The sequence below is a fragment of the Galleria mellonella genome, unplaced genomic scaffold, assembly GCF_026898425.1.
Source record: "Galleria mellonella isolate WM207_F2 unplaced genomic scaffold, CSIRO_AGI_GalMel_v1 utg109, whole genome shotgun sequence".
NCBI lineage: Eukaryota > Metazoa > Arthropoda > Insecta > Lepidoptera > Pyralidae > Galleria > Galleria mellonella.
Window position 1 is genome coordinate 656,219 of NW_026441972.1, and position 14,007 is coordinate 670,225.

The following is a 14,007-nucleotide window of genomic DNA, read 5'->3' on the forward strand; positions in this document are numbered from 1 at the left end:
GGATATGGCGTGAATTTACTGGGTACAAAGAAATAACATCTGAGTCCTCAGGAATGGCAACGCATGGAGGGTATCATGGGCGAAACAGTATACTCTGTTATGTCCATGGTACTGCTCATGTCTATAGGCGACAGTTGCCATTTCGCATCAGATGGGCCATCAGCTTCTTTGCCATTCTAAGTTGTATAAAAAAAAATATATTTTTTCCATTTAAATAAAAAAACTACGAAATGAAAATTTCCCAAGTTAGAAACCCTTTTAGTTGTTTTACAGGGAATACTTTGACTGTATTGTACGTCATTTCTATTTTATTTTCGTTGTCAGTATTCGTTAGTGTCGTGCTTTAGCTAAAAATGATCACTTGGGTGGTTACGTAGCATTTAGAGCAATACCTGTGTATGAAAGCTATTAATTTTTTTTTTTTATATAATTTATTTAAACTTAATAATAATGGCTGTTAATGATCAATTAATGGCTGATATAAGTATCAGCCATTAATCGATCACTGTTGGGCATAGGTCTCCCGATAAGGGGGTTTGCCAGTAGATGCCACGCTTGGCAGGCAGGTTGGCAACCGCATTTAGACTTTGGTGATGTATATTTGAATTTATTTAAATAGCTAATTTTTGTACATGTATTCGCAATCGATTTTTTTATACATATGAACTATATACTACATAAATTATTATACATTTTGTATAATTCATAATTATAATTATTAAAATAATAATTTTAATAATAAATGGTTTGTTTAATTTCTTACTAAATCAATACTTAATCGTCATCACTACAAAGTTCCTGAGTCCTCAGGAATGACAACGCATGGGGGGTATCATAGGCGAAACAGTATACTCTGTTATGTCCATGGTACTGCTCATGTCTATAGGCGACGGTTACCACTTTCCATCAGGTGGGCCGTCAGCTTGTATGCCATTCTATGTTGTATTAAAAAAAAAAAAAAGAAAAAAAAAGAAAATCGCTACCCTGTCTCTCCCTATATATGCTAAGATCTTTAAAACTACGCAACGGATTTTGATGCTGTTTTTTTAATAGATAGAGTGATTCAAGAGGAAGGTTTATATGTATAATACATGCATAATATAGTACAGAAGTACTGATAATTTTAGAGGTTTCTAATGTGATATGTGACGTAATTATAGCATAAAACAAAAATAATATTAAAAATGTTTATTTTCTCGATAACTTATAAATAACACAATGTACAATTAATAGCATAGAATAATACACCTACATGAATATATTCCGTAAACATATTTTAATGTGTCCGCTCCACCATAATTTATTTATTTATTTATTCTTTATTGACCACATTATAAAAAAAAATTAACGAACTTACGTTAATAATTCAATTATAAAACTAAATTTCAGCTTCTAAATTTCATTATTTCTATCTTTTCTCATGATACTTAGAATGACAAACAAAACTACCAACCTGATGGTAAATAGTAACTCTTCACCTGTACACATAAAGCATCATGAACAGAAGTAACACCCATGGTTACCATACCTGAGGACTATGGTGTTAAGCCTCCTTGCCCTGTAGTTTCACTACCATATTTCACAATTCAAAGCGAAACAGCCATGTGAACTATATGTCACACTTGCCTCAAATGTCGTAAACTACGCCCTTGAAATATGCGAAAATAAAACAGCAAAAGGAATGGAAAAAATTGAAGGGTCTCAGGCATTACCAGAGGGAGACTTTGTACAAAAGTCGATTGCTTGGGTACCTCTGTCCCATTCGTGTTTCAACCGTGAAGCAATTGTGTTTGCATGGCTGTGTTTCGGTTTGAAGGGTGGGATATGGCGTGAATTTACTGGGTACAAAGAAATAACATCTGAGTCCTCAGGAATGGCAACGCATGGGGGGTATCATGGGCGAAACAGTATGCTCTGTTAAATCAGGTGGGCCGTCAGCTTGTTTGCCACTCGTAAGTTGTATAAAAAAATTCTAAAAAGTTCTTAAACAACAAGACTGAGGGATGGAATAAACTCATCTACAGCGGTGGCAGACAACAGGCAAAACTTATAATGGGTGCCTTAACTGAACATGCCAGTGATATGCCAGTAAGGCATATACTACACAAGATGGGTCTATCTTCGGACACACTGTGCAGACTGTGCGGGGAGAAATCGGAATCCATGGAACACTTGATGTGCAACTACGATTCGTTGGCAAGTATGCGTATGAGTCTACTGGGAACGGCTTATCCGGAGCCAGGGGACTAGAGATATCTTAAACCGCGAGATATCGTAAAGGTAATGCATAGGATCTATAAAATGCTTGTTTGAATCGAAGCATTTGACGTTCCATTGTTTCTGTCTACCTTATTGGGAGACAAGCGTGACAGATATGTGTACGTATGTAAGACAGAGGGATGTACAAGATCCCAATGGGTCGACGTGCAACTGTTTAGCTGAGCCCAAACACAAGTAAAAGATAGAGACTTCGGTGCAGCGGACACACTTAACAAATTATTAATCGCTTCCATCATTTTCTGATCAGAAGAAATCCGAGACCAAAGAAAAATCAAAACATGGTCTCGTATATACGATATATATATATATATATATATATATATATATATATATATATATATATATATATATATATATATATATATATATACGTGCGCCACCTACCCTTTGTCTTTTTCTCAATGTCCTCTACCCAAAGGTTGTCTGGCCGGCATACACAGACCACCAGTGTATGCCGGCTCAAAACCCAGTGACCCGGAGGTAGTTGCCTCCGGTGATGCAGCCGGGGTAAAGGGGTTTACCCCGAGACCCCTACCTCACCCGCCTACACTATTAAAGGCGGGCAAGAAGACCCGGATTGAGGTTGTCTGGAAGAGATTGCTTAGCGTTAAGGCCGCCTTTTGTATCACTTCTCATTAATATTTACTGTATTTGTTATTTCTCTTTTTACTTGGTGCAATAAAGTGTAAATAAATAAATATTAACCACAAATGTATACACAATTTCACGGAGCAGAAATTAAAAATGGCGACAATACAATATTAAAATTCAATTCTTCCCCAGCTTCTTAATCATTTCAAGAATTCTTGACAAGAATATTGTCACTTACTTTCAAATTGGGAATTTTACACAGAAGAAAGAGACAAAACAGTTCCGACTGTTAACATAAGTGTATGAGACTTAACGTTTTTATGAATAAACTAAAATAATAGGGGTAAATTTCTAATGTATTTTAAAATTAAAATTGTTATAAATCTAATCTATGATTGTCCATAATACAGTAATGTATAAACTATCAAAAGAAAATTAAGAAAAGGGCGCGTCAGAATCGGTCTCAATATCCATACAATTTTACAAACAACGATGATCCAACAATCAGTGTCCCAAATGATGTTATGACAGTTTGGGACAGTACACAACCGTGTACATCATTTGTACATAGAATAAATATATATAAAGGTATATAAATTTATATTATAATATATATAATTAATACAACACTCATTTCAGCCATTATCCGTCCACTGCTGGACATAGGCCTCCCCCATAGACTGCCATAAGGAACGGTCCTGAGCCACCTGATATAATAATATATACTTGCATATTTTACATATATATTACTATATATATATATATATATATATATATATATTCTATGTATCAATGATGTACAAACAGTTATATCCTAATTTTAAAGTTATACATATATATATATATAACTTACCCATTTACCAAATTTCATTCAAATCCATTCAGCCGTTCACATGTGATCGACTAACATACATTCAAACATCTTTACAAAGTTTAACATTCACAAGATTAGTAGAATATACAAATACTGGCCAGCCAGTTTTATTGTGTGTAATGTAAAGACAAAAACCGCATCACTTTTTCTATAGCAATTCAAGAAGCTCTGACCAGAGCCTTTGGGGATTTTTCTATTATATATAACAGAATATATTTTATATGCAGCCTAGCTCTTCTCGTCGTCTTTCCTCGCCTTGTCGCCAGTTTGCTCCGGCCGCCGACCAAGCAAATCACGTTTGACGCAGCATTTATCACCCTGGAATAGTCCAAAATAAAATTTATTACAGACTTGCTGTCTGCTCGTTACCCCTTGGGGGGATTATTTTAGTAATGCAAACTACCAGTCGCATTGCTAGCAATGTACTCAGTCCGGTCCACGTGGTCCCCCCTGGAAACCATCGTCCTGAATTCCAATTGTATTCATCACAATGGGCTAACTGATCTGCCTTTTCATTCTCATCTATCACCCCTCACTGGTGCTCCGCCAGTGTACACCGTTAGCGCAGGAGGTTACCATTCCATTATCAGCCATAAAAAAACTCGCTATGTCGATTTTTAAAGCAGGAAAACTAATAAGTTGACCGTGTGGTCCTGGCATAAGTCACCCCTTCCTATCCCGTGAGTGTTATAAGAGCCGACTAAGGTAGAGCGTGGGCTCATGCCCACGCGTCAATAGTAACCCTCTTAAAACATCTCTAAAGCCTGACTGCAGTTGCCAATCCGCCTGCACTGTGTGGCAACTATTAGCAAATCCCCCACCATTTGGATTACAAAGCGTTCATGAACAAAAAAAATACTTTTCAATGTATTTATTGTAGGTTTTTATCACAATTTTAGTTTAATTAAAAAGATTTCAACCGTGACGGAATTCCCGGTCAGCAGTGTTAAAATCCTTTGAAAGGTTTTATTTATTTATTTAACACTTTATTGCACCAACATAACAGGATTTGTTGAACAATTTTCAATACGTATAGTGTAGTACAAAAGGCGGTCTTATTGCTAAGCAATCTCTTCCAGACAAGCTTTGGGTAGAAGGAATTAAAGCATAAATATGTAGGTGGCGCGTTAAAAGAAATAGATCTGTAAGAAATAATATCTATGACAGCATAATCATATACACATACATAAATAAACACACATATCCAAATATATACATACACATACATACATACATACGCATAAATACATACAAATATACCATACTAACACACATATCTATATAAAACACATATAAAACTGTAAATACGTAGGACTAAGTGATTATAAGGACCTATCCTTAACTTAGTTAACTTAAAACTTAGTTAAATCCCACTACCACTATACGAGGTCTGTCCGGAAAGTTCGTATAAAAGTGTTCTGGAATGCGAGAAAGAGGAGTGGGGAGGCCAGGTAAGCGCAGGACCCCTTCCTTATGTCCCTAACAATGCTTCAGTTCTGGTCTGACCGCCGTGCGGTGCGAACTGGCTTGTCACGCCATCTGTGAAGTTACCTCTTAACGAAACCCCGTCGGCATGGAGCCCGCTTCCGTTGAAGAGCAGCGCGTCGTAATCAAGTTTCTCTCGAAACTCGGCAAGAATGGCCGTGAAATTTTTGCCGATCTAATTCGATAAGACATCCGGGGAACCACGAACAAAAAAATCAAGAAAATCCCGCTCAAATGTCAAGACAATGTTGATTGTTTTTTTCGATGGTCGGGGGATTGTCCATCAAGAATTCGTCCCTCCAGGCCAGACAGTTGATGGAAAATTCTACGTCGATGTGCTCAGACGCCTCAAAGCTCGTGTGGCACGAGTTCGTCCAGAATTGGCGCGAGAGGGGCGTTGGATTCTTCACCACGACAATGCCCCTGCCCACACCTCTCTTGTTGTCCGTGAGTTTTTGAGTAAAAATTCCATTACGGTGACCGAACACCCCCTATTCGCCGGATTTGGCCCCGTGTGACTTCTTCTTGTTCCCAAAAACCAAATTGGTACTTCGGGGGCGGCATTTGGGGGACATAAATGAGATAAAAAAAGCTACGACGGGGCAGCTGAGAAACCTACAACCAGAGGACTTTCAAGGAGCCTTCTCACAGTGGAAACGGCGTTGGCACAAGTGCATTATGTCACAGGGGGAGTACTTTGAAGGGGATAAAATTGATTTACCTGAATAATTGTAAAATAAAATTTTTAAAAAACTTTTATACGTACTTTCCGGACAAACCTCGTAGGTAGTGGGATTTAACTAAGTTTTTAAAAATGGGCAACGATTGAGCGCACCGTATAGAGGTAGGGAGTGAGTTCCATAAACGAACTGCTTGCACGGAAAAGGATTTGGGTTCAATGGTGGCAAATATCAATAATTATTGATATTGGTATTTTGTCTCCCTAGGTAATTACCTAGGGAGACAAAATACCTACATCAAACCCTAAGCTAACCCTTTTGGGAATCAAAATCAAAATTGGCGCAAATATCACATTTTTTTTTTTATTTGTTAACACATTTAATGCCATTTCGGACAGTGTTATCCGTTATTATTATTTTTATTTATAGCAATAAATAAAGCAATACAACAATAACTTGCAACACTGGAAATGTCAGTTTACTGCATCGAATTAAAAATCCTACGACAGTGTCCTGGTAGGGTCGTGGCGGACATTGTAGTGCAGTGATCAAACCAACATTCAAATATTTATTTATTCATTAGTACATATATGTGTACATGGCGGACTTAATGCTAAAAGCATTCTCTCCCAGTCAACCATAGGGAAGTATCAGAATACTCGAATGCGGTACTACTAATTATTGATATACATACATACTAAAATTACATATATAAACGAATAAATAACACATATACTTATACATATATGACATATACTACATTATACATAAATATTCAAGTTTCATTCAACGTGTTATGAATATAATAGACCAACCAAATCCGGGTCGCTGGAGTCGTCGCTGTCGCTCGAGGTTTCGGTGTCGTAGTGGCCGAGCCCGGGCAGCACGCCCACGCAGCGCAGGGCGCCCTCTGCCGGCGCCTCCACTGACAACGTACTGGAATTGAACGTACACACAATTACACGAGTGACGGTCTTCCACCGTGCACTTTCTTCTGCGCACAACCACTCTTTGGAATCAACTTCCAGCAGTAGTATTTCCGAACCGATACGACAACGTAACCTTCAAGAAAAGAGCATTTTCCTTTTTAAAAGGCCGGCAGCACACCTGCAATACCATTGGTGTTGTGGGTGATCATGAGCGGCGGTAGTCACTTACCATCAAGTGAGCCGCATGCTAGTTTGCCCCCTGTGTTGTAAAAAACACGATTTTGTTAAGTAACAGCAATGGCTAAGTCGGACAACGCTTGACTGCTACCTTATTTATTTACACTTTATTACGCCAATTAAACATTGACAAAAAAAATTAATTATGCCACATATTTTTCACCACATCTGCCCTTCATACACTTTTTGTTTTCATCTAATGGTTAGCTGGTTTTTTTTTTAAATGAGTGATAATGGTATGGTAACCCCGTCTGCGCTATCGGTATACACTGGCGGGGCACCAGTGAGGGATGACAGATGAAGATGAAAGTAAGTCAGTTAGCCCATCCTGACGAATTAAACTAGAATTAACCACGATGGTTTCCAGGGGGAACCATGTGGATGTCGACCTGACAGGGTATATTGCTATTTGACCCCATTACTAACAATCCCTTTCCCCCCAATGGTTAGCTGGTAGAGAATGCCATATGGCATTAAGCTAGCCACTTGTACAAAGTGTCATTGTACAATAAAGAATAAATAAATAAAAAGACAAATCTTGAAGATTTGAATTATAGTATTAATACCACTACATAGTACACAAAATGACATATTTGCTATGTGTTCCCGGCATAGAATACCACCCCTTCCGTTCCCGTGGGTGTAGTCAGATCCGACTAAGGGAACTCGATGGACGAAGGATGGGCAGCAGCGTTCCTCCTCATTAACCAAAGCCTAACTGCGGTTGCTAATTCGCTATGCGTTAAACCGCTAGAGCGAGGGGAAAGGATTGTTAGTAATTTTTTTTATACAACTTAAAATGGCCAACAAGTTGACGGCCCACCTGATGAAAAGTGATAACCGTCGTCTATAGACATGAGCAGTACCATGGACATAACAGAGTATACTGTTTCGCCCATGATACCCCCCAAGCGTTGCCATTCCTGAGGACTCAGATGTTATTCCTCTGTACCCTGTAAATTAACGCCATATCCCACCCTTCAAGCCGAAATACAGCCATGCGAACACCACTGCTTCACGGTTGAAACCCGAATGGGGCAGAGGTACCCAAGCAATCGAATTTTGTACAAAGTCTCCCTCTGGCAACACTTGAGGGTTGAACCTGGCAAGATAGCAACTAGTGCCACAACCCCCTAATATGGTGAGGCCTATATTCAGCTCTGTCCTGGGTAGTCAGAAGCCAGTGTAATTTAAAAAGTATAATGTAAATATATTACCTGATCACGCCATTAGTTTTGGCTGGTGTTGGACCCTTCTCCTGTTTATCACTATCCGTATCACTTGCCTTCCTCTTACGGACTATCACCTGTTTGTAATAATAAAAAAAAACAAAGTTAATTCACGACCGTCCTGTCAGAAATTAAAGATTTTCTACTACTAGAACTACTGGAACCCTAATGATCTATGGGGGAAGCCAGTGTCTAGCAGTGGACGGATAATGGCTGAGATGATGATGATGAATATAACGCATCGAAATATCATGGGCGAAACAGTACACTCTGTTATGTCCATGGTACTGCTCATGTATATAGGCGACGGTTACCACTTTCACATCAGGTGGACCGTCAGCTTGTTTGCCATTCTAAGTTGTATAAAAAAAAAATAGCTCCGCGAAGCCGGGCCAAATAGCTAGTTATGAATGAAAGTGTAATAAAGCTCAATCTTCTTACCCCCTGTAGTTTGTTCTTCTGCGTGTGCGGCGGCGGCGGCGCGGTACGGGCGGGCGCCAGCTGTGCGCGGAGTCTCAGCATCTCTTCACTTTCAGCAAGGCTCGACACCCGCTCTCTGTAATACGTAATACACAATTATATTACACAGTATCTTGAAAATAACATTATTTGTATTCATTCATCAACATTTCTGCCGTTAATTGCCCACGGCTTCCCCACAAAATGGGTTTTGCCCCGGCATAGAACAGGTGGGGTTTTTTTTTTAATGGTTTATAATGGAATAGAAATTCCGCCTGCGCTAACGGTACACGCTGGGGGAAAGGGATTGTTAGTAATGAAGACTGAGAATCCCATTGCTAGCAATATACCCAACCAGGTCGACCTCCTCGCGGTTCCCCCTGGAAACTATCATGGTTAATTCCTGATGAATTCATCATGATGGGCTAATTGGTCTGTTTTCATTCTCATCTATCACCCTTAACTGGTGCTCCGCCAGTGTATCCCGTTAATGCAGGCGGGGTTACCATACCATTTTCACCCATCAATGGTATACGCTGGCGAGGCACCAGTGATGGATGTTAAGTGTGAATGAAAGGTAGGTCAGTTGGCACTTCGTGAGGAATTCAAGTCACGATAGTTTCCAAGGGGAACCATGTGGAGGTCAACCTGATAAGATATATTACTAGCAATGGGCCTAGTAGTTCTAACAATCCCTTCCCCCTCAAGAAAAAAGTAGGATTTGGTCCCGGCATAGAATAGGCCACCCCTTGTTTTCCTGTAGATGTCATAAGAGGCAACTAAAGGAACTTAACGGTCGAGAGATGGGCAGCAGGGTCCTTCTTGAAATATCACCAAAACCCAACTGCAGTTGCCAACCTTCGTAGTTGCCACGCTTGGCCCAGTTGCCAAACGTGGCAACTACTAGCAAAACCCCCCAATAGGGGGACGCCTATGGTCAGCTATGGATAGATAACGGGTGATATGATAATGATGATGATGAATATTCTACTATAAAGAGAATTAACCAAAACCTGAATTCCTGCATCTCCTTCTGCTCCTCAATTGATATCTGCTGCGCCGCTTTAGCTTTAGTCCTCTCTACCAGGTCCAGGAAGCCGACTTCGTCGTCATCTAGACCTCTGATCATGTTCTCTGCAACATAATTTTTTTTTTAATGGACAATAATAGAATGGTAACCCCACTTGTGTATCGGTAAAGTCGATTGCTTGAGTACCTCTGTCCCATTCGTGTTTCTACAGTGAAGCAGTTGTGTTTGCATGGCTGTGTTTTGGTTTGAAGGGTGGGATATGGTGTGAATTTACTGGGTACAGAGGAATAACACCCGAGTCCTCAGGAATGGCAACGCATGGGGGGGTATCATGGACGAAACAGTATACTCTGTTATGTCCATAGTACTGCTCATGTCTATAGGTGACGGTTATCACTTTCCATCAGGTGGGCCATCAGCTTGTTTGCCATTCTAAGTTGTATAAAAAAAATATATAAAAAAGAAAAATACATTAAATTAAATTGAATATTACAACTATTGAATAAAAATAATAAAAATATTTTACAATGAACAATGTTAACTTCATCCATAGTATATATGTAAAATTTATTACTGCTTAGGTTCAACAGTGTACAGTTAAAGGATAATATTGTCATAGTCGTAGAATACCGACGGATCTATATATGTAATATTTGTCAGATCCGTCAGTATTCTACAACTATGACGATATAATGATGATATATCCATATATCTACACTTAAATATAGATACAACACATCACATCATTACTTCATTCCTTAGTGAGAGAAGCACTTTTGGGACATACAGTTTTAATGTGACTGAAGATCCCAGGAAGCTTCTGTGCTTCTGAGCGGAGCTGGGTTGGCTGTACTACCTATGACTCATACGCACAAGGGCCAAATGAGAGGCTAAGCGCGGAAAAATGTTCAATTTTCATTACATTACATTACATTACAATGTGACCAAAGCCTATACTGATGCCTTTAAACACTTATAGAAATAACTGTAAAGTTTGATACTCACTGAGTTTATGAGCCTCTTCATATTCGGCCTCCTTCTTCAATCTCTGCTCCTCGAGGCGCTGGTACAGCGGCCGGGTATCATATGGTTCCTCTGGTGCCTCTGTAAAGTGTAAAAAATAAATGAAAAGTTAGAATTAGTCTATTCTTTAAACCTCTTTTTCAAAGAGTATGTATTAAAATTTCTTAAGAGTCAGCAATGCACGCATGACATTCCTGGGGTTACATATGTCCATAGGCTACAGTTACCCTGTTTACTGTCAGATGGGCCGTATGTTTGTTTGGCACCATAGTTCTATAAAAAAAAATCTACATAAAGAATAAAAAAATTTAAAAAGTTATACAATTTTTTATTACAGATAGTGAATATAAATAAATATTTATTCGTGTTCCTCCAAAAAAAAATAGTTGTAATAAAAATTACAAGAATGAATGAAGAAATTATACATTTGTACACTAGTTTTTTGCTACACTATTAAGCTTTTTGCTCCCACCATGAGTAGATTTCAAAATGGTGTATCAAAATAAAATATACATACAATTGTATGTTAGCTATTCAGGAATATATCTGTGTAAGCCGCATCTAATTTTGTACAGTAGTTTTTGTGTGATGCAGGAACAAACATACAGACAGATAACAAACTTTCTAAATATTATAGTTTTGGCTTTTATGGCTCTTATTGTGAATGTGTGTGAATGTGAAAAGGACTCCATTTTCTGCGCTTAGCCTCTCACTTGGGCCATTGTGCGTATGAGTCGTGGCTAGTATTGCTCTTATTAAAACCCCCTCATATAACTTTCTTCTTAAATATCTTCCATGGACAGACGTGAGTATGTCGAGACATCGTTACAATTTTGTTATGTTGTTAAGATTACTAATTTATATCTAACATATATACAATATGTAGGTATATAGAGCTGTTTTTATTGTATTATATATTAAATTTTTTACTGGGTATTATTTAGTTTATCTTTAATTGTACAGTTATTACCCTTATACATTCTACAGTTTTCTTTCAGCTTCTCAAAGGTTGACTGTAAGAGATCCCTTTATGGGATAAGTCCGCCATTGTATATTAAATAATTTATCAGTGTTTAATGTGAATTATGTACAATAAAGATTTTACAATACAATACAATATGTCATTTAGTAATTAATTAATTTAACAATATATTAATCCTGATTCCTATCAATAAATCCTGATTCTATCAATAAAGATAAAAAAATATGTTTAGTACCTACTTTTTGTACACTAACATTGTAGATGAAATGAAGTCATTATAGCCAACTTTTAGCATGATTTTTCCAGTCAATCATAGTCTTAGTATTTTCTGTACTGATGCCATTTTTTTTTTGATGGGTGAAAATGGTATGGTAACCCTGCCTACACTAACGGGATACGCTGGCGGAGCACCAGTGAAGGGTGATAGATGAGAATGAAAACAGGCCAGTTAGCTCATCATGATGAATTCATCAGGAATTAACCATGATAGTTTCCAGGGGGAACCTGCGAGGAGGTCGACCTGGTTGGGTATATTGCTAGCAATGGGATTCTCAATCTCCATTACTAACAATCCCTTTCCCCCCAGTACTGATGCCATTTTAATGAATATAATGTACGACCTGTTATTGATATTTATTATTGACCTTTGGTACATAAATACGACGGCCATAAGGACAGTCCTAATTATTATAAAATTTGCTCAATCGGGAATTAAACTCGGGGATCATTTACTAAAGCAACATGTGTTACCATTTATGAACAAATGTAACCTTCAAGTCGAAGTTTATGTTTATAGTTTATTGGTTATAAATAATGTTATTATACCTCTATAGATACATAGAAACGTATAGTTTAAGATATTTTATTACGACTTGGCAAGTAACACAATCCATTTGTAATGCAATAAGAGTTACATCAATACGATTATAAATTATTAAAGTATTTAAAGATTAATCGATTTTATGATAAAAAAAAACTATACCCACCTTTCGGTTGATCTTCGGTGCGAACTTTGTCCCATTCTTCTTGGCGACGACGCCTCGCTTCTAATATTTCTGTTTCGGAAATGAATCCAGAACTCATTTTGAAAATAATTTGAGAAATTTTTGTAAAAATGTGAAAACAACACACGAAATAATGGTTTGCTAGTTGACAATTTTTTGACATTAGCGTAATTAACTTCATGTCACTCAAAGAAAAAAAAAATGTAGAAATCTATGTAACCATCTTTGTGCAGTATTATAAGTAGTAAGTAAATAATTATCCGTTATAGTCATAACCAAGACACACAGTCAGTCGATAACCTGGCATATTGTTTATTTTATATCAACCTTTTAATTTAGTAAAGTTAGCTTAAAAATTTTATTTATCAATATTCTTCATCGTTGTTCTTTTTTTTTTTTTAATTCATTAAATTATTCTTTTATAATTATTATGGTTATAGAGACAAATGAGCAGACAGCCCACCTGATGGAAAGCGGCTACTGTCGCCCATGAATACCTGTGACATGAGAGGAGTTGTATTGCGAGTGTTGCCTTTATTGTCTGTGGCCTGCCAGCATTTATTAGAAAAAAATGCGTGTTTGATGTTTACAAATTGGTTTTTATTTATAAAATGATTGAGATTATGCTAAATACTATTATATTTAGTGCCAATGTTCTCTTTTATATAGTACCCATTCGATACCAAAATATATTCTGCATCTTTTTTAATTTTGACATTGTAAATTACAATAATTAAAACAAGATATTTAGTATAAATGAAGGAATTTATGATAATATTAACGTATAAATAGAAAATAAGAATAGTCTAAACAACATGTATTTTTTTTAAAAGCATACAATGATTTCCAATAATTTAAATAAGTAAAATATCTGCCTGAGGAAAAAAAAATACAAATACAAAAGTCATACATTAAACATTCAAGCAAATTGAGAGCCATTCATTGTATTGACGGTAACTTATTAGGTGACATTGTCAAACAAGCATTATTGATATCATAAAAACATAGTATCGGCAGATTTAATCTGTGCTTGAACGTTTTTTTTTAATAGGTGAAAATGGAATGGTAACCCCGCTTACGCTGTCGGCATAAGGCTAAGAACAAGAAATTACATAGAAGGAATGATAAAATAAAAACTCTAAATCATATGGTTGTCTCCTTACTTCTTATACCAATATAATTGGTAAAAAAAAGAACGAAAGAT

The 14,007-nt window shown here is 37.2% G+C and overlaps 1 protein-coding gene across 1 annotated transcript; it reads right to left on the reverse strand.

Annotated features, from left to right (window-relative positions):
• Positions 1-1,173: 1,173 nt before the first annotated feature.
• LOC113511370 (PSME3-interacting protein) lies at positions 1,174-12,972 on the reverse strand. The gene is made up of 7 exons (XM_052892598.1): positions 12,786-12,972; positions 10,800-10,898; positions 9,778-9,898; positions 8,747-8,861; positions 8,294-8,382; positions 6,726-6,846; positions 1,174-4,063 (listed from the first exon to the last, which is right to left on the reverse strand). Exons 1-7 carry the CDS (start codon positions 12,964-12,966, stop codon positions 3,974-3,976), a joined length of 816 nt encoding a protein of 271 aa, XP_052748558.1. The 5' UTR covers positions 12,967-12,972; the 3' UTR covers positions 1,174-3,973.
• Between the last annotated feature and the right edge of the window lie 1,035 nt (positions 12,973-14,007).

Coding starts and splice junctions, on each gene's coding strand:
- LOC113511370 (XM_052892598.1), bottom strand. CDS start 12,966: ATGTCAAAAAATTGTCAACTAGCAAACCATTATTTCGTGTGTTGTTTT. Junction 8,862..9,777: donor AAGGAGATGCAGGAATTCAG/GTTTTGGTTAAT, acceptor TACGTATTACAG/AGAGCGGGTGTCGAGCCTTG. Junction 4,064..6,725: donor ACTCCAGCGACCCGGATTTG/GTTGGTCTATTA, acceptor GGACTATTCCAG/GGTGATAAATGCTGCGTCAA.